This window comes from Varanus komodoensis, unplaced genomic scaffold, assembly GCF_004798865.1.
Source record: "Varanus komodoensis strain SLA01 unplaced genomic scaffold, ASM479886v1 scaffold1, whole genome shotgun sequence".
Taxonomy (NCBI): Eukaryota; Metazoa; Chordata; class Lepidosauria; order Squamata; family Varanidae; genus Varanus; species Varanus komodoensis.
In genome coordinates this window covers 57762851-57782666 of record NW_025335268.1, presented here as the reverse complement: position 1 = coordinate 57782666, position 19816 = coordinate 57762851, and the positions used below count along the sequence as shown (strand labels likewise).

At 40.2% G+C, this 19816-nt stretch overlaps 1 protein-coding gene across 2 annotated transcripts in view; it reads right to left on the bottom strand.

The window, feature by feature from the left end:
* Positions 1-6: 6 nt before the first annotated feature.
* Positions 7-19816, bottom strand: part of SESN1 (sestrin 1) — a 51460-nt gene continuing 31650 nt past the window's right edge. Inside the window, exons 1-5 of one of the 2 annotated variants that reach the window (XM_044426806.1) lie at positions 14545-14839; positions 5702-5767; positions 4100-4300; positions 2485-2667; positions 7-345 (exon numbers count right to left, since the gene is read on the bottom strand). In XM_044426806.1, coding sequence (XP_044282741.1) covers positions 19-345; positions 2485-2667; positions 4100-4300; positions 5702-5767; positions 14545-14634 — 867 coding nt within the window. In that variant the 5' untranslated portion in view covers positions 14635-14839 and the 3' untranslated portion in view covers positions 7-18. Of the gene's footprint in view, positions 346-2484; positions 2668-4099; positions 4301-5701; positions 5768-14544; positions 14840-19816 lie in introns of those variants that run through there. The other variant, XM_044426799.1, reaches the window with a different exon arrangement.

Sequence of the window (19816 nt, the reverse complement as noted above, 5' to 3'; positions counted from 1 at the left end):
GAAAATGACAGCATATGTTTACAATTGTGAATATACTGTACTGTCTGTGGAGCTGCTCAAGGAAACACTCATAAATTTAACTTGTACAAGATATGAAATACTTACTACAATATTTGCAGCTAGGCCCTGCATCTCATACACACCATGGTTTCCATTTGTAATATCACAAATACAATAATCACTGGCAGAAGGAGGGCTGAACGTGTGACCCCCATCACAATGAATTTCTGGATTGATTCCACAGCCAAATGTGAAAGAGGCAAGTGAATGATAGTGTGTAAGGAGAACTACAGCATGGATCAGTTCTGCCAGTGACCAGCTATATTCTTCAGTCTTTAGAAGTTGCTTCAGGAAAAAAAAAAGATTTAAACATTCTGTCAGTCTCAGAAACTTCACCTTGTTTACATAACCTCACAAATGTAATTGTACATGGACCAGCAATTTTTTTAGCAAGAGGCTAAACTTGTGAAATGCACTCTGATAATGCTACGAAAATTCAGGGACCTGGATGTTGAATATTTTATAGTTCTGCCTCACTTGGCCAACCTACACAATTTATCCTTTATTTCAAAGTTTCAGAATAGTTTACTCAGTTTTAGAAACAAATGTGCAGTAGCTGTTTGCAATGAAGATAAAGTATCCGAAGTGCTAAATAGAAAGTAGCTTTTGAAGCAATACATACTAACAAATGGGTGAAATATGTAAAACTAAATGTCAAGAGAGGAAAGTTAATAACTGATTCAGTCAAGTACCGTGGAATTGGTAAATGCAGTGCAAAATCCCAGTTTTTGCAATCCAGAAGGAAATGGGTTGGTCTTTTCTTGTTTGGGATTTTAGTAAAACTTACACAAACAGAAGACAACTCTTAGGAACTTCAGACTTGACAAGTGAAAGATAAAACAGATGGCTACTTCTGAAGTTCAGAAAAGTTTACAAAAAGCCTTTGTGCTCAATCCTGTGAGTTGCACTCTGGCCGGGAGAGGACCTTTGAGCCTGGAGCCCCCTCATACCTGATGGCCTGTTGGCAAGAACCAAGCTGGGCAAGAGATGATTTTTGCCTTTGTTTAAAACATTAAAAGAAGTTATTTACTTCATTTTAATACCGTCCCACAGCCCAAAGGCTCCTGGGCAGTTTACACAGTTACATGGGTCTGACTTTTTGAGGTAAGGAGTTCCCATAAGATATTATGCATTATGGCTTCTCCTCTCCTGATCCATCTGCACTTCCCCTTTTCTCCCTCTCAGATTACAAAGTTGCAGTTGTGACCCCCTAAAAGCAGCTTTCAGCAATGGCTGAGGGCAGGAGGGAAAAGGAAGATCTACAGTCTGATCTCTTCCTTGTATCTGGGCCTGGAGAAAGTGACCAGCATTCTGTGGTGCCCAAGGTGCTTGTCTAGAAGCCACTGAATTGTGCTCTCCAATATTTTGGAAGCAGATTCTATAGTATCCCTAAATGACAATTCTACATCAAGGGATACATGTCAAAGATATGAATTCACTTGCCAAAGATATAGGAGTTAAGAAATCATGCCCGTATACTTTGAGAACTATACATCTAGAATGTCAAGTAAAAAAAACAAACAAAACAAAACCAAACCAAACCTGCAGGGCATCCCAGTAGTGAACAGAATGTTCAAATAAGAATATTGCTCAGTGCAATCATTTGAATTTTGTGTTTCCATTAAGATGACTGAATGTTTTAACATCTTATGACACACTTTATTGTCGTTGCTGCTACTGTTATTGTTGTTATTTGTATATTGTCCGATAGCCAGAGTTCTCTGGGCAGTTCATAGCAACTGATGAAATACAGTAAAAATACTGTACAGTAAAGCATCATAAAACACAATACAGAATTTAAAAACTGAATTACAAAAGCTACAGTAGCTTACTCAAGCCACTGACGGTGCCCCAAATAATGTTAAAACTGTCCTGAGCATATAAATGCCCTGTCATTCTATCACAGTCTTAAACCGCTGCTGAAAAGATATCAAGGTTGGTGCCAGGTGGGAGCACCTTCCATAACTGGGTGGCCATGACTGAAAAGGCCCTTTCCTTGCTGCTAACAACCAAGCCTGCCTTGGAGGTGGCAATCAGAGGCAAGTCCCAGTTCTTGATCACAGTATACAAGTATTTTGCGGTTAGAAAAAGTGTTGTCAGATATTGTGGTCCCAAGCCATATAGGGCTATGTAGGTTAAAACCAGCATTGTGGATTGCTCAACAACATATAGGCAGCCAATTCAAGCAGGCTGAACTGGTGTCACATGCTTATGGTAACTGTTGCCACAGTTTGCTGCCACAATTTGCACAAGCTGCAGCTTCTGAACAGTCCCCAAGAGTAGAGTGCCAACAGACGTATTCATGGAGCATGTGCCAACAAACCCTTAAAGTTACTGATTTGGGCTACAGGCTTCAAAAAACATCCAAGTTCCACAAAAGGTATAGTACCAAAATACAGTGTATATATTTTAGAAGACACTTACTTCTATATGTTCTTTTGTAATGAGCCATGGTCTGTGTGCCAACATTTTATTCAGTTCACCTAAATTCTGCAGTTTTTGGGGTGCATTCTGTAGACCACTCAGCCACTTAGGATCTCCCCCAACATGTAGAAAGTAATTGACATGGAGGTTAACCAAGTAAGAGCACTGATGTCTAGCTGCAGCCTGGAAAAGACACATTTAAGAGATACCTTACAGTGAGGCTCTTTGACCAACCCGACAAGTATGAGCAAGCACACAGTGCAATGTGCTCAAAAACAGGAAAACAACTGCAAATAAAACTTTATCTACTCCACAAAAATGCTTATGTATTATATTTCACAGCTTTTACGCGAAAGCTTTGTATTGGATCAAGAAAATAATGCAAAAACAATGTGTTACAGCAACTTTTGCTACTTTATCATATATAAATGTATTCACTTTATAAGCGAGTCTCAGAAACAAGTTTTACTGATCTTAAGATTTTTACTTCCAGCCCATGGAAGAAACTATTGGTTCTGCTATTTTAGTCTCTTAAACACTGAGAGAGAGAGAGAGAGAGAGGGAGGGAGGGAGGGAGGGGGGGAGAGAGAGAGAGAGAGCGCGCACACAGTATTTTAACAAAAAATCATCATTTGTGGTGTTTATTCCTTTAACTATAGTTCTCTTACTTAAACAGATTTCCTGAAAAGCTGCAGCAATACCACTGGAACCACAGCATTCATCTTGGGGCTGACTAAAAAACTAAAACTTACCAAGGATGGATAATTGAATTGCTGACATTCTGGGCTTTGCTTAAAAGCAGCCGCAGGGGGCTCCAAATTTAATTGAAGTAACACTGCTGAGTGGCAAGACTGTTTAACCCTTCCTTCCTTATGTCATTTCCCTAATGATCTAACTCCATCTTCAAAGTGCTGTTAGTAGCTCTACATTAGCTGTTTTGGTAGTTTGTTTTTGTATAGGTGTTATATTTGCCAAAAGCTATAAACAAATGTGATATACTTACTTTTGGATAGGAGCCTCCTCACTCAGCACCAGTGCTTCAAATAGAGTTAGAGCCACCTTGGCTACTTTTAAACCAAGTCCAAACGTAAGGAAAGCTAAAGCTGGATTTCCCATGTAAGTGAGGTTTGAACATGCAGACCAGCTTTGTGTATGAGAGAAATGTTCAAAGCAAGCAGAAAACTATAGTTCAAACTATTACAGCCATTCCACAAAAAGTTTATAATGTACACCATGGACAGGCAATTTGGCAAGCCCCAGATGTTTTGGATTGCAGCCAGGTTTCTGGGTATCTGTTGTCCTGGCTGCAGTTAATAACTGTAGTGCCAAACATTTGGAGGGCATCATGTTGTCTATTCCAATATAAACTGACTGCCAGGGGAAAAAGTAAAGGCATATTGCTAAAAAGAAGATTCAACATATTTGCTCCTTCGTACGTTCTAATCAAGGGCATGACATCAAAATGCTGAAAATGCACTGTATTCAGAAGGTAAGACATAATACTGCTACAAATTAGGAAACTTTATAAAGCTAACATGTTTTCTTAAGTATAACGATATCCAAGGTGCCCAAATACATAAAACTGCAAAAAGGTTGTTACTGTTTTTGTGCTTACCATGATACCTATATAGTGGCGATAGTCAAGAGGCAGGGGTCCATCCATTTGCAACAGATAATGCTGTGTTTTTAAAAAGCTTTCCAAATACTGTGGGTGGAAAACCATCACTAAGGTAACGTTGTCCAAGTGTCCTAACGCTGAGAAAGACTCGGCAAATAAAGCATGCATTTGGGTATCTTCAGCACTCACTCGGAGAATCTATTTGAAATAGAAAGACATTGTATGAGTATTTGCTAAGAGGTTAAAAAATGACAACCATTGTGCACACTTGATGATAAGCCTAAATCAGTTCTTAAAGCCTTGATCTATAAAAAGAAATACTACTCATAACATTAAGCTGCTTTAGAGATTTTCCAGTAATGTACTTGATTAATTTTAAGATTAGTAACTTGTGCCTCCAGAGGCATTTAAGCAAACTTTAACTGGGATAAATGTTTAGTGAAGGGCAGTATGGCAGCCTGTATAGGTGCAATGACAAACTCCTAGAAAATGCTAAGAACTGTCTAGGCCAGTGGTTTTCAACCTGTGGTCCGCAGATGTTGTCACAGGAGGCCTGTGAAGGCTTGAAGAAATGTTATGTTTTTTTGCAGTTAAATCTGAATGAACAAATGAAAGCAAGAAGGAATGGGAAATAGAAAAAAAAAAACCCTTAATTTTCCATGCTTGTTTTGTAAAACTTGGCTTTTTTAACCTATCGCCTCAATTAAAAACAATCAGAAAAAAAATATGGTGACTGAACACAGACAAACAAGGGAAGAAGTGAGAAGTGAGAAGAATTGTAAAAACTTTTCATCAATTTTTAATGTAAAAATTGACATCAAATTTGGAATTAGCATGTCAAAATACCATAAAATGGGCCAGTTCAGCAAAAGGAGTGTTGATACTATTATTTGAAATTTGTATGGCATCATTGCAATAAAGATATTATAATAGGAGTATGTGCATTAACAGATTAACCTATTTCCCCTTCTCTCCAAATCTGAAGGCCCTTAATGAGAAAATTGAAATAAATAGTTGATGCAGTCTAGTGCTTTAAAACTTGAGTTAAGTCTTGGTCATCCTCGCCCACAAAAGGTATTTAAAGGGGGTCTGTGGCGAAGGAAAGGTTGAGAACCACTGGTCTAGGCAATTAACTGTAGCAGGAAAACATATTTATAGTTAAGCTGCTGAAATTTGCATCAATAAAACCTTTTATTGCCACCAGCATCCCATATCAACCATCCTGTGAAGAAGCCCCAAATGTCACTCACTTACCACTTCTCATTCATATAATCTCTGAGCTGAAGTTGTGCTGGTTAATTAGGCCTATTTAAGTATGTCTACTACAATTAAAGGACAAATTAATCCATATATGTACTGAGTTTAAGATACATTAATGTAAAATGTGTCATTAAATGTCATTGTTTTACATGGACATTTATAATTTGGCAGAAATGTGCCAAGCTCTCATCATGACTTACTGTGTTCATCTTTTGATAGAACACTTTGTAGATCAACAGCTGTTCCTTAGCTAAAATGATATCTGACTATTACCCTCCCCTGCTTTCCCACCAAAAGCAAGAAGATCACCATGTACTTGCAAAACAAAAACCACCACACCTCCATTTCTGGGATGAATCTGCTTGGTCCTTGTCCCAGTGGTCTAGGGATCCTAATTCCAAGTTCCTAGAAAAGAAAATTGCACTATCTGAACCTTTAGCTATAAACATCTCAGTTGCAGCATGAAGGAGAACAGAAAGAATGCACCATTGAAAATAACAAAACTGTCCTTGTTTCAGAAGTGCAGTCTGTGGAAATTTTCTCTCCATGCTTCATAACAAGCCACACTTGTTTACAGTATATCGTACTGCTGCCATTAAAAACAATGAAACCTGGTTCACTGAAAACCTAGTTTTGCATAAAGTACTTGGCAAGGTGTCCAGAACAAGGAGTTCAGTACACAGCTGCCAGCAGAATAGTGTCAGCGATACCAAAGGCTTTTGAAGTACATCTGTACATCCACAAACCAGAATATAAAATCTCTCAGTGTCTTTCAGGAAGCAACATCACTGTAATCTTATCAAAGGTTTGAGGGGAGGGAGGAAACTATGCACTTTTGTGGTTAAAGTATATGCAAAATGGGCTTTTAAGCTGGCTATTTAAAAATGGCAAAGAACAAGTTGTAATTTCTCAGATTAAATTTAGCGTCAACATGAAACAACATCTAGCTCAAAACTTTCACTCAAATGACTGCCATGCTGTAATATTCAACCAAAACTCTACAGACTGTAGACTTGTCTGTGGTCTGGCATTTACTATGTTTCCTACTAAAGTAACTTGCTGACAGAAAAATGGAAGCAAAAATGTCATCCTTCCCCAACCTGGTACTATCTGCTGTGGGGGTACAAGCCAGCCAGCGTGGGAGTGTGCCAGGCTGGGGGAAGATAAGTTATTGAGGCTGCAGTACTGTTTATTGAACCCTTGATGATTAGAAGCCTTCAAACTTAAGTCTATTATCCAAAGCCAAGCAGGAGTGATCTCTGGCTCCCTGTCCGCCTGCCCAGCCCTTTGCTAGTGATGGCACTTTGGAGGGGGGGAAGAGGAGGCTGGGTAAAGCTCAGGATACTTGTTTCTACCCCTCTCCAGCTGCCTCTTCCCCCTGCCCAGTGAACTGCACCCCTCTCCCACTCTCTGAGGTCTCTTTTCAAGGCCATACGGTGTGCTTCGTTCCACGCCAGCAGTGAGAGGGCAGTGGCAGATCTCTGACTCGCCCTCCCAAGGGCAGACTGCTGTCTCGGCCTCAGAGAGAAGAATCTCACTATGTGTAGTGGCCATAGAGCTGCTCTCTGAATAAGGTTTATCTAGCAGTACTGCTTCACACGTTACAAAATAACTGCGTTTTATAGTGAGTTCTGTAATGTAAAGAAATCCTTTTCGGGTATATACCAACAAAAGGTATGGCTGCAATGCATATAATATTATACATAGGTGAGTTTTTTATGACATTCATTGTGATGGCATATACTGAGTTCTCTCATTTTTAAATATCTACTGTGCCTGTAAGAAATCCTCACAGGATGACTTCCATTGTTTGTTCATCTACTGCCAACAGAAAAGAATGACACATGTTCAACATATTTTGTATCACAGTATCTTCATGCATCACCAGGAAGCAGACCCTTGCAAAGAGATCAGCAGCTGGTGGACTTGGCAAATCTTACCCCTTAAGGTGTACTGGCTGTCACCTCAAGAGCAGCGTGTGTACAAAGTCATGATGTGTTGCAGTGGAGCTTGCAAAAAGTCTGTAGGGGAAGCAGATCCAAACCCCCACCTAGGTCATTGTGATGGTGTCCCTCTAAGTAGAAAGATTTGCTAAAAAGAACTTTGTGCTTGGCACATTTGCCAACTCTTTCCAGAAGCCCCAATTACACAAAAAAGCACTTGGAATATATTTATACCATAAATTTTAAGATTTTGCTTTCAAGCTAGAGAAAGCTTCTGATTTTATCTAATTGTATGCATTCATTATACAAATGGGTGTTTTAAGGAGGTGAGTGTAAGTTCAACTGTTAGCTAAAATTTCTGTGAGAATAGCAAAATACAAATCATATATTTAAATCACTTTTGTAGATCTAGGGCTTTTGATTACAGAATTGATTTTTTATAAATCTTGGGGGTGGAGAATGTAAGTTATGAATAGTGGCAAATTACTGCAATCTGGATGCAAATTTGTGCCAAAATGGGTTAGATGCAGATCTTCAAGAGACACCAAATGCAGAAGCAAATTAGTTTTTTCCATTCATGCTGGCATAAGCAGAGAGTTCTATGCTTCCTCTTAGCACAGATGATGGTTCTTGAACAATGTAAGGGGAAAAAGCACAGGTCTTCACACACCTGCTGCGCTGTGCAAGGTTACTGAGCCCTTACCATCCTGTTATTTCCAATTTGAGGTCAGAGATAAAAGGCTGCACTGCTGTTATCTCAGACTGAAGATGACACTGGAGATGATCTGTGAGGGGACTCTTTCCAAGGACAGAGCTTGGAGGCTGAGGCCTACTTCCTAGAGGAGCTCCTAGAGGCTATGAAAGCAGACTGGGGTGTGCGGTAGACTGGAGGCTTTGCACCCCTGACGTAAGCAGTATGATATTTCTATGAAATATTTCAGTATAACAGAAGTCCACAAATTTAATGGCTATTGAAAAGAGATGGACTCCAATTTCCAATCACAGAAAAATCACCCATTTTTGTTTACTTTTTGTTGGTCTAATTAATCAATCATATCTCTGTTGAGCAAACAAACACCAAAGCCTATTATGAAAAGCAGGAACAGTGCATTGCCAGTCTATTGGTGGCATTTCATACAGAAGATTCTGAGCCCCTCTTCAACCTGTTTTAACCCCTCAGTTTTTCTATTTTGCCCCATCCCACACATATTTATAAGAACCTTTAGGAGACAGGCGATTTCTAGGCCTTACAGCAGAGAGATGAAACACTGGAGTCTGTCTGTGCATGCATTCAATGCCCAACTTATCTCCCCTGCAAAAATATTTTTTAATCCTCCTTCTGGTCTTTCTCCTTCACTTTTTCTACAGATTGCTCCCCAAATCCTATGGTTTTCATTATCACTTTTCCATTGACACCCAGCTCCCTCCATTCCCCTACTTCTTTTCAATCTCATATCTCAAGCTGCTTTGCAGATATTTCTACCTGGATGCTTTGTCAACTCGTGACAATGTGACCAAACTTCTCACCTCTCCTTCTAGGAAAGAAACTTCTTCCAGGAAAGAAACACAAGAAGAACATTCTTCTTCCCACATTTTCTCCATTTTTATTCATAGTGGAATCATCCATCCTGTTAGTCACCAAGCTTTAGCTGTATCTTGGACACCTTTGTTCTCTATATTTGTTGCCAAGTCCTGTCAATTTCTCCCTTTACAACACTGCAAAAATATAGCCCATTCCAACTATATGCTCCAAACTCTGGTTTATGCTTTTTTCACCCAGGCAACTTCAGCTTTCTCTCTGAGCTTTTGTTATCTCACTGCTTCCCAGAACTGTGCAGCCTAATTCTAACCCCCTATGCCTAGACATCAACTTAATGATGCTACTTCTCTTCACTTTGTTCAAATTCCATTTCAAAAGGCCATTTTCTCATGAAGATTTTAACAAACCCATAGTCCCTACACTCTTCTGTATCCATGTCAAATAAGTAGAACTAAATGCACTTTCTAAATGCATTTTCTCCCCTGGGTCCCCTTTGCCCAATGTCTCACCATGCCAAATTTTAAATTGTAAAGTTCTTGGAACATTGTTCTATACCAGTGGGGTCCAGACTTGCTCAACAGAAGAGCCACATATGGTAAATGTCAGATTTTTGAGAGCCACAAGTGGGCATCTGCTGGCAGTGTCTGTGGGTGGCGAGCAGTAAGTGGGTGTCTACAGGTGGTGACAAATGGTAGTGGGCACCCATGGGCAGTGATCTGCAAAATAAACTTAAAGAGCCACACGTCGCTCCTGAGCCTCAGTTTGGCCACACCTGTTCTAATGTTTTCCTGCCAGTGATGTTGTTGTTAGTCGCGAAGTCGTGTCCGACCCATTGTGACCCCATGGACAACATTCCTCCAGGCCTTCCTGTCCTCCACCATCCCCCGGAGTCCACTTAAGCTCACACCAACTGCTTCAGTGACTCCATCCAGCCACCTCATCCTCTGCCATCCCCTTCTTCTTTTGCCATCTATTGTTCCCAGCATTAGGCTCTTCTCCAGGGAGTCCTTCCTTCTCATTAGGTGGCCAAAGTATTTGAGTTTCATCTTCAGTATCTGGCCTTCTAAAGAGCAGTCAGGGTTGATCTCCTCTAGGACTGACCAGTTTGATTGCCTTGCTGTCCAAGGGACTCGCAGGAGTCTCCGCCAGCACCACAATTCAAAGGCCTCAATCCTTTGGCGCTCAGCCTTCCTTATGGTCCAACTTTCACAGCCATACATTGCAACTGGGAAAACCATAGCCTTGACTATACACACTTTTGTTGGCAGTGTGATGTCTCTGCTTTTTAGTATGCTATCTAGATTTGCCATAGCTTTCCTCCCCAGGAGCAAGTGTCTTTTAATTTCTTGGCTGCAGTCCCCATCTGTGGTGATCTTGGAGCCCAGGAAAATGAAATTTGTCACAACCTCCATTTCTTTCCCATCTATTTGCCAGGAAGTGAGAGGACCGGATGCCATGATCTTAGTTTTCTTAATGTTGAGTTTCAAGCCAAATTTTGCACTCTTCTCCTTCACCTGCATCAAGAGGCTCTTTAGTTCCTCTTCACTTTCTGCCATGAGAGTGGCATCATCTGCATATCTGAGGTTGTTATTCCTCCCAGCAATCTTAATTCCAACTGGTGATTCATCTAGCCCTGCCTTTCTCATGATGTGCTCTGCATAAGTTAAATAGGCAGGGCGACAGTATACAGCCTTGCCAAACTCCCGTAATACTACATACCAAACTAATGCTGCTGTGATTTTTTTCAGCTTGACTGGAATAAATGTTTGTGATCAATTCAGGTAGATACATAGTATGTGAGATGGCACAACACAAGTAAAAACTCCCAGTTTCTTATTGTCTAAACGAGGATTTCACATTATATAATCTCTCTGCAAATGCTTTCATGTTATAAAGTTGTTCTACGGGTTCGGTTAGCTCTGTGTCCCCCTTTCCCAAAATGCATCTCATTAAATGCATCTATCATCCCACAATTATGTGCTGTGTCTCCCAAGACCGTTTAAACCTGAGAATGCAGTCACTGACATAAAAAGACAGCTGTGAGAACAGCAGCATTTAGAGTTTGGGAGGTGCTTAACAAAGAGGCCCATGCCAGCAAGCAAAAAGACTGGACCTCCCCTCAACTGTGAAGCCTGACAACAGTGTCACAACTAAATACTGTTGTCTGTCAACTGTCTAACAAAACAAAACCCCGTGTAAATGAGCAGCACTGCAACAATATATTTCCACACCTTTTGCTAACTCCCAAACTATTAAAGTTGCTCAAATTTAACTGAATTTATATTATAAATCTGCCTATTGGCACATTACACAAGTCTCAGACCACTGATATATTTAACTTCAAGTAGGGAAAAAAAGGTAAAAGATTTTGCTTGTTTAATTTTGTACCACCAAACAACTGAAGCTAATAAAGGAAAATCAACAACATATCACCTAAAAAATCTTGAATACCTGGTCCATTTGCCACAAAATGCGTTGACTCTGTAAGATTTATCACTGTAAGTATCTTTTATTGCTTTTCTTCAAGAATTCAGGTTTTCTCAACAGTGACCATGGATCAAACAGAAGCAGTCTTTACATGGTTCTGGTTTTGCATGTAATGCAAACTGTATAATAATACAACTTTGTCACTCAGTCATATGAGAAAGCAAATCCATATTATATCCTCAAGGGCCTGCAACAAGTTTTTAATATTTAATTCAAACTTGCTGCTAGTTTATCTTGCTTTTGTTTCCTGTTCAGTATACAAACAGTACCAGATTTAATCTGTGACCACAGAATGATAAGCTCTATATAAACAACATATATCCTCAAAACAGAAATAATTTTATGCAAGAATAGAGGAAAGTGAAGTAAAATTGATTTAGGCTAAATTTCCAATGGGCTCCCTACATCACACACTGGAGCACCGAGCTTATGCAAAGCTTCATTTTAGGAGATGTTCTGGCTGAAGAATTTTGACAGGAGGCCCTGCACTGCCTTAACATGCACATGCTTAGTGGGTTCCCACCTATTCTCTCAGATTTATATATCGCTTTTTTTTTCTTACATACTCAAAGCAGCTCACATCATTCTCCTCCTCCTGCTCCCAATCTTATCCTCACAACAACAACCCTGCAAAGTAGGTTGTGCTAAGAGTCTGTAACTGGCCCAAAGTCACCCAGTTGGCTCCATGGCCAAGCCAGGACTAGAACCCAGGTTGGTCAAGTGTCTTTTTGACTGCTGTACTGGTTGCTTTGTGGAGAACTTCTGGTCTCTTTGGTGGTGAGGTCTCAGTCTCTCTTTTTCTTCACTTTCTATTGTCTTTGCTATTTTTATTGATATTTTCCTTCATTTTTATTTTCATGATTTCCTGAGGCCTGATCCATTATGGATATATGGCCTTGGAGATGTCATTTCACATTTGTTCTCATATTCATTCTTTTTCTCATATTTCAGGACAAGAATATTCTATGGTTACTACAATCATAATGCTGGTTACAGGAGAACAAGTTGTAATTTCCATGCTCATTTCAAATATCACTTGAAGACAAAAGTGACATTGATCATGACACTGTTAATGCCCAATATGAGTCTCACTGGTATTCCATTCCAGGTTATTTTAACATCTCTAAGCAAACTGATATGCAGCCATAATTAGACATCAAATTTTCATGTTAGCTTGAGACAATAAGAGTGTTATCTAGCCTCAAAGGAATACTTTATTGGTTTTAATCACTGACTGAGAGAAGAGTTCATTCACTTCCCCCTTGTGCATTAAAAGCCAAACCAAACTTGTGGTTAATTGCACGAAACAGGGTAGCCAATCTGTGAGGACTCTTTGCTTAGTCAGAAATGTTATTCATAAACACTTTCTGGGTGGCATTTAAATTGCTTTGAGATACTTAATTCATAACAAATTATTTTAAATTTGGTATTTTGTATCTTCAGAAGGAACTTTTTAGAAATTGAATACTGCAGTTCCTGAATAGATTGTCAACATTCCAACTATGTTCAAGCTAAAATCAAAGAGCCTTTATTTGCTCTTTTTATCATTGCATCATTAAAACAATTTTATTGAAGTTCAAGCAGATGTCAGATGCTATTACCTATTTGCATAACATTTTAATCTCTAGTACTCTATTGCTTTACAAACATTCTCAGACCAATCATTAAGGAGCGTATTAGTTTGATATAAGAAAAAAACTGATCTACTCAAGGTTATGATTGTGTAAGAATGAAAGAGATGAGGGACAGAAACAATCAAATGCTCATACACTGATCTGATTTAATGTGAAATTGTACATTTCTCCATGTATTTACTAATTTTTCCTCAACCCAGTTATATTAGAACTTTATTCGCAATAGGCACCTAGCACTTGAACTGCTCTCTCATATTTCTGCAAGTTTTCATATTTCATAGTTTTGAAAGGACTGCAAGTATCGTCCTACAGGACTAAGACCAAGTGCCTGGGGCTTGAAAAACTAGTATTAGAGCTTTATAGACTTATTGAGAACATGCATACTGCAAAAAACCTGTTTCCTCTGCCCAAAAATCACTTGAGTAGTTCCCCCAAAAAGTGGATTGTTTACAGCTTCAGTAGGTTTTCAAAGAAGGAATACTGCAATCCATGAACAAACTATACTGAACCCAAAACAAGCACAAGACCAACCAAAGCAATGTATGAAATATGTTTCTGTCAGCAGTTTAAGAGAAATTAGAATCAGAGCATTTTCATTTTGGAAGGACCATGGTGGTCACCTAGTCCCAAACACTACTAAATGCAAAATGCAACTACAGCATTCCTGAGAGATGACCATTCCTGGGTCATCTATTTGCTTGAATCAATCCAGCAAAAATGAAGCACTCTGATCTACCCTCAAACAGATCTTACCAGATTAGAAAGTGCAGCTGTTACCTGTTCCCTTGTTATTTCCATACACTGCTTCAGACCCCTCGTTCTAGTACTTTTTACTGGAAGAAACTGAGCACTGAAATGGTCTGCAATACTTTGACACTAGGTTTGAAGTGGACTGAACAGCTTTAAAAGAGAACAATGAATGTTTATCTTTTGCTGGGCTAGTGCTGCCCTAATGCAGAACTACTTTTCCAGATTTGTTAAACCACAAACTACAAGTTTGTTACCATTTGTTATTAAAGTACTTAGCAATATGACCACATCTGTGAAGACTGTTCCTAGATGAACAGTGGCATCAAGACAAATTGGAAAATTCAAATCTGAGTGATATTAGGAAGCTTTAACTAAGTACTTTCTATTAGGCTGGACATGCACATGGTAGACATGTCATGAGCAGAGCTGTGGGTCAGACTAGATGGCCCAGGAGGTCCCTTCTGACTCGCACTGTTTCTACTTTTTTGCAGAGAATGGGTGGGGTGGGGGGGAATGCTATTCATTCCATAGCTTTCCCTGAACTTTTTTATGAAGTCCTAAATGAAAAGCAGGCAACAGAGGGTCTGACATGGCAAATGACACAGACGTGTGATACGACAGTTGAAACCTTCCCGTAAACATCCAGAAGTGCCTCAGCTCAGTCCTTCACACTGCTGTTGCCTGGTCGGTCAAGCCTCTGCAGAATCACTGGTTAAAACAACTGCCCTGTCCAAAGGGCAGAGTACCGAGCACGGAAAGGATGCCACGAATTCAGAAGCGACCCTTCCACTGTAATCCTCATCTTGCCCCTACCGTAAGCGCCCTTACCTTGCAGCACCGGCTATCGCGACTGGCGCAGCACAAAGCCCGCACGGCTCCGCAGCCCGGGCGCTCGTCGGCTGCGCCGGCCAGCTTCATGCCTCTCGGCGGGGAAGGGGAGGCGAGAGAAGGCGGAGCCGCCGCTGCGCTCAAGCTCGGAGCGCGCGACCACTTCCTCTCTCTGCGGCAGCCCCCGCACTGAGCCGCTGCAGGCGCAGGCCGAGGCGAGACAAACAGCTGGAGGGCGGGGAGCCGCGGGCGCCGCACAAACAACCAGCCCTGCAGAACCTGCTCTCCACGCCGGCTGCCCGCCAATCGCCAGGAGGCACAGCGGCCGGGGGCGGGGCAAAGCAGGAGGCCGATGCGGAGGCGCGCGGACAGCGCGCCGGGGTGGCCCCTGCCCCGGAGGGCTCCAGGCGGCCGCGGGCTGCGTGCCTGCTAGGGCGGCTTCCAGATCCTCCCTCCTCAACGCCCACAAGCCCAGCTGCTGCCGCTGCGGTCGCGCTGGGCTTCGGAATAAGTACGAGCTGCCTAAGCTGAGGCACCGTCGTATTTGCAGCATTAGAGTGCAAAGCGTCCCTCCGTGCTTAAACCGCATAAACCGCATGAAGCCCAGACAGTCTCGGCTATTGGGCGGCAGAAAAACTAAATATAAATAAATAAAGACGGGGTCTTAGTGAAGAGCATTTACTAAGCGAATTCAGTTGTCTTATCATGAGCAGTTCATCGTTATTTCAAGAAAGTAAAAGTATATGGAAAAGTAAGATGAAAGAAGGCAAAGCTTCAGATAACTCAACATGTATTCACTTGCTCTCTAAAGAGCACATGAACTCTCTGCAGGATCTGTGTATAGTTGGTACAGAGTGCTTACAAGACACATCTCCCCTGAGGGAGGGAAACTGCTGACATAGCAAAATGTGTGCTCTTGACTGTGACATAAGAGTTTTATTTTACTTGACTATCCTACAAACTGCGTTAGACGTGTATAAATTTTTGTTTAAAAACTGACTAAACCTTTACTGTTAACATGCAAGCATATTTAACACAAAAATATAATCAGAAATAAAACACTAAATTACAGTATGTTTGAACAATACACAAATGTAAAAACATTAAGATGTGCTGGTATACTGGCAACTAGTGGAGGAAGCGTCTATTTGGTTGCTGTAACCAACTTGAAAGTCACATGACAAGGGACAGCTGAACAAACACTTCTGGCAAAAGCAGAGATGTTCTATATGTAGAACGGTGCAGTGAAAAGGGAAATAACGTTACAGTCATATAGTGACATTTACATGTCTTGCATTATGGAAACACTGGCCATGCAATGGCTAACATGTGCAATGACCATCACCTGTTGTCTTGAGCATTCTGTTCTCCAGATGTCAGAAATCATCCCTTAACTTTTGCCAAAATGAGTCCTTTTATATCTCAAATAAAATGTAATTTTTAATTAATGTTCTATGTCCCAAAGTTTAAATTCTTGAAAGCATAGCACAGATGCTTAAAGTCTATTTTTTTGCTCTATATTCTCATAAGGACTAACCTGTTAAACCTATGAAAACGTAAAAGTTTTGAACTTTTCTAATTCAACATACCTTCTGTAAAAGCAAAGGGAAGAAAGTGACACAGAAAGAAGGAAGGAAAGCAGCAGAAAGCAGTTCAAACAGGTCCTGCTCAACTTTCTGATTTTGCCCAGAAACAAAGCAGTGAGCCTAGCAACAGTTGTTATCCAATCAGAGATCAGATAAACAGGTAGAAGGTTCAGTTTCTCCAAACCTCAGAAAGGCCAGCCTCCTCAAGCTACTTGATTGTACTGCAGAAAAAGAAACGAGTGAATGGAGTTTCATAAGCTGAAACTGGCAACAGACTAAATTATATGTATAAGACTCTTCCACTTTTTGAATGAAGATACAGTTACTGCCTGTTTAATCAAAGGGTTTTTGAATGGTGGATTGTTCCCCTATAGAACAATATTATAGGATTCCTTGTGTGTTTCTCTGGTGGACTTTGGTTCAGAAATAGTTAAATTCCATTTGCTGTATCATCTTTTCTGCTAAAAATCTTCTTTGTTAAAATTCTTCATCCTTTACCAGTATCTCATTGCATTCCTAAACATACAGTTTCTAGGATACTTCCAAGCATTTTTTTTTAACAGGAAAAAGGTTCGTTCCATTTGATACCCACTCCCAGGTATTCTAGAAAAACAAAGTTTCAGTAATAGTAGCACAATTAATCTATGTTCAATGTGTGTTTTTCTGTAACCTGGTTTATACCAGTATCTCAAATATCGCTGCATTTCAAGAGGACTGCACAGAATCCTTTTCACACTTCGCAGAGCAATTGACTGTCACTTGTGTAATGTCTGACCACTTATATTTAACAGAACAACTATTTTAAGTATGCTCAGTTTAGTTTCTAGAAAACATGTTTACAAGGATAAAGCAAAAACCATGTTTAAAAGACATGTCATTCATTATCAGCATAAAACCTTAAGTAAAACTCTTAAAACCCACAGACCTTTTAAGATGTTTTTAAATAAATGCCAATCTTAAAATATCTTCAAAAAAACTGAAGAAGGCCAACAAGAGCTTTAATACACTGAAATTTCTCCCCCACTTTCACAGCAAGTAATGAAGGGAGACAGTGCTCTTTTGTTTCCAAAATAAAACATTTTCACAATGCTCTTAGAAATCATGCCATATTGGGGGCAGGCGGTGGGGGGAGAAACAGTCATGTGTAAATAAGTGGAAATGCAATTAGAAACTGCTCACAACAAAGCACAAAAGGGGGTGCAACTGATCCTATCATTCTCCACCAGGCTGTGTTTTCATGTACTTTCTTCAGTTTGGCAGGAGTCTTTTCTGATTGTCCCATCGCTTGAAAGCCACAAGACTGTTCTCCAGTTTGGGGAAAGAAGCACAGTGGTATACAGAATGTTTTGCTTAAGAACTTGTGTTACAATGGTCAGAATGGACTCTCACACACCATTCTCCTACTTGTAAAGGGCTCAGAGTAGAAGTAGTCTGAGTAATGTCAAAACACCCTTTCTAGCTCATGAAGCCCCCTCCCCAAATGATCCGGAATGATTTACAAGACTGGATTAAGATAAACTCACATTTCACACTGAAGCTGGTAAGTATATCACATACATTGAGAAACAGCAGTATAGCGCACATGTAGCATTGCACTTTTGAGGACATCCATGTAGTTGCCTCTCTCCACAGATTCCTCTAATCTGTCTAATGCTACCCTCCACTCCTCTCAACAAAACCACTAGCATATTTCCATTTGTTCATACAATATTTTCATACAATCATAGAATAGTAGAGTTGGAAGGGACCAGAGGGCCATCAAGGTCCTATCCCCTGCTCAGTGCAGGACTCCAAGTTAAACCCTCCCTCTCAGATAGCTGTGCAGTTGCATCTTGAATGCCTCTAGTGTGGGAGAGCACACAACCTCCCTAGGTAATTGGTTCCAGTGCCATACTGCTCTAACAGGACATTTTTTGAAATATCTAGCCTGAACCTGGCTTTCTGAAACTTGAGACCATTATCCTACATCCTGAACTCTGGGATGATCAAGAGATCCTCTTCCTCTTTGTGATAATCTTTCAAGTACCTGTAGAGTGTTATTGTATCTCCCCTCAGTCTTCTCTTCTTGATGCTAAACATGCCCAGTTCTCTCAGTCTCTCATAGGATTAGGTTCCAGTCCCTGGATCTTCCTTGTTACTCTTCTCTAAGCTCTTTCCAGCTTTTCTGCATCTTTCTTAAACTGTGGTGTGCAGAACTGGGCACAATACTCCAGAAGAGGCCTAATCAGTGCAGAATAAAGGGGAACTAGCACATCCCATGATTTGGAAGTGAAACTTCTATTAATGCAGCCTAAAATAGCATCTGTTGCCACATCACATTGTTGACTTAATATTCAACTTATTATCTACAACAATTCCCAGATCCTTCTCACTTGCAGTACTGTTGAGCCAAGTATTCCCCATCTTTTAACAATGTATTTGGTTTCTTTTTGCTAGGTGGAGAACTTGGCATTTGTCCCTACTGAATTTCATTCTGTTGTTTTTAGCTCAGTGCTCCAACCTATCAAGGTCACCTTGAATCTTCTTTCTGTCTTCCAGGGTGTTAGCTATCCCACCCAGTTCTGTGTCATATACAGATGTGATAATCACTCCTTCATTCAGATCATTAATAAAAAAAGTTGAAAAGCACTGGGCCCAGGACTAAACCCTGTGGTACCCCACTTGTTACCTCTTCCCAGTTTGAGAAGGTACCATTGATGAGCACACTTTGAGTTTGATTCTGTAACCAACTGTGGATCTACCTAATTTTAGATATACAGGAGGACTCCGGTATCCAGCCAGACAGGTTCCAAGCCCCCTGAAACAGCAGATAATAGGGAGCATGATATACTATATACATTTTCACAATTTTGTTCATTCTTACCTCAGCATGATTTTTTCTTTCCTTATTAAATCAAGAATTTTCACTTAAAAGGAGGACTTTATGACTTCTATTTGGCACTTCTCTATGACTCCTTCTCTTTCAGGCAAGGTCAACTACAGTTCACTGAAAACAACACAATAATGGAGCCAGCAAATACAGAGGTCCTGCTGTACACCATACACCATATGAATGATTAATTTCATAAACCTGTATCTACTTTGTGCCCTGAAGGAGTACCCAGAATTTGGGCAAATTTTACTGATAATACTTTCTACACAAGGATTTTCTCTAAACTTGTTTGTATGAAATACTGCATTAATGAGTCCTGAAGTTGTATTGTAAAGGAGTAAAAGGGGAAAATTCAGGTTTACCAGTTAAATCAAATTGCGAGTTGCATTACAACCAGTAATCTCCTACCTATAATTTAATAACTGTGTTTAATATAAAGATGTGGACAGTTTGTCTTGTGTATACTGTGCTATAAACTCTTGTGTGAACTGTGAATTCCCTACTCTCTGTCTCCAAGTATCTTAAAATATTCCATATCAAATGTATCTAGACGAAGGAAACAAAGACATGGAGCTGAAAATTGTAGTTAGAGTAGGGGACTCTCAATGGGACTTAAGTTAGGCATGATTGACTTGAGACCCATTAATTTCAGTGGGTCTGTGCTACATAACAACACAAGTCTGGATCCAATCCAATCTCATTAAGCAACTACAGTATAGCTAACAGGAGAAAGTCTCTAGCCACAGTTAAGATATTTGCCTGCTAGATTACAACAATACCTTTTGTTTAGCTCCTTTGCTGAAAAAACACATAA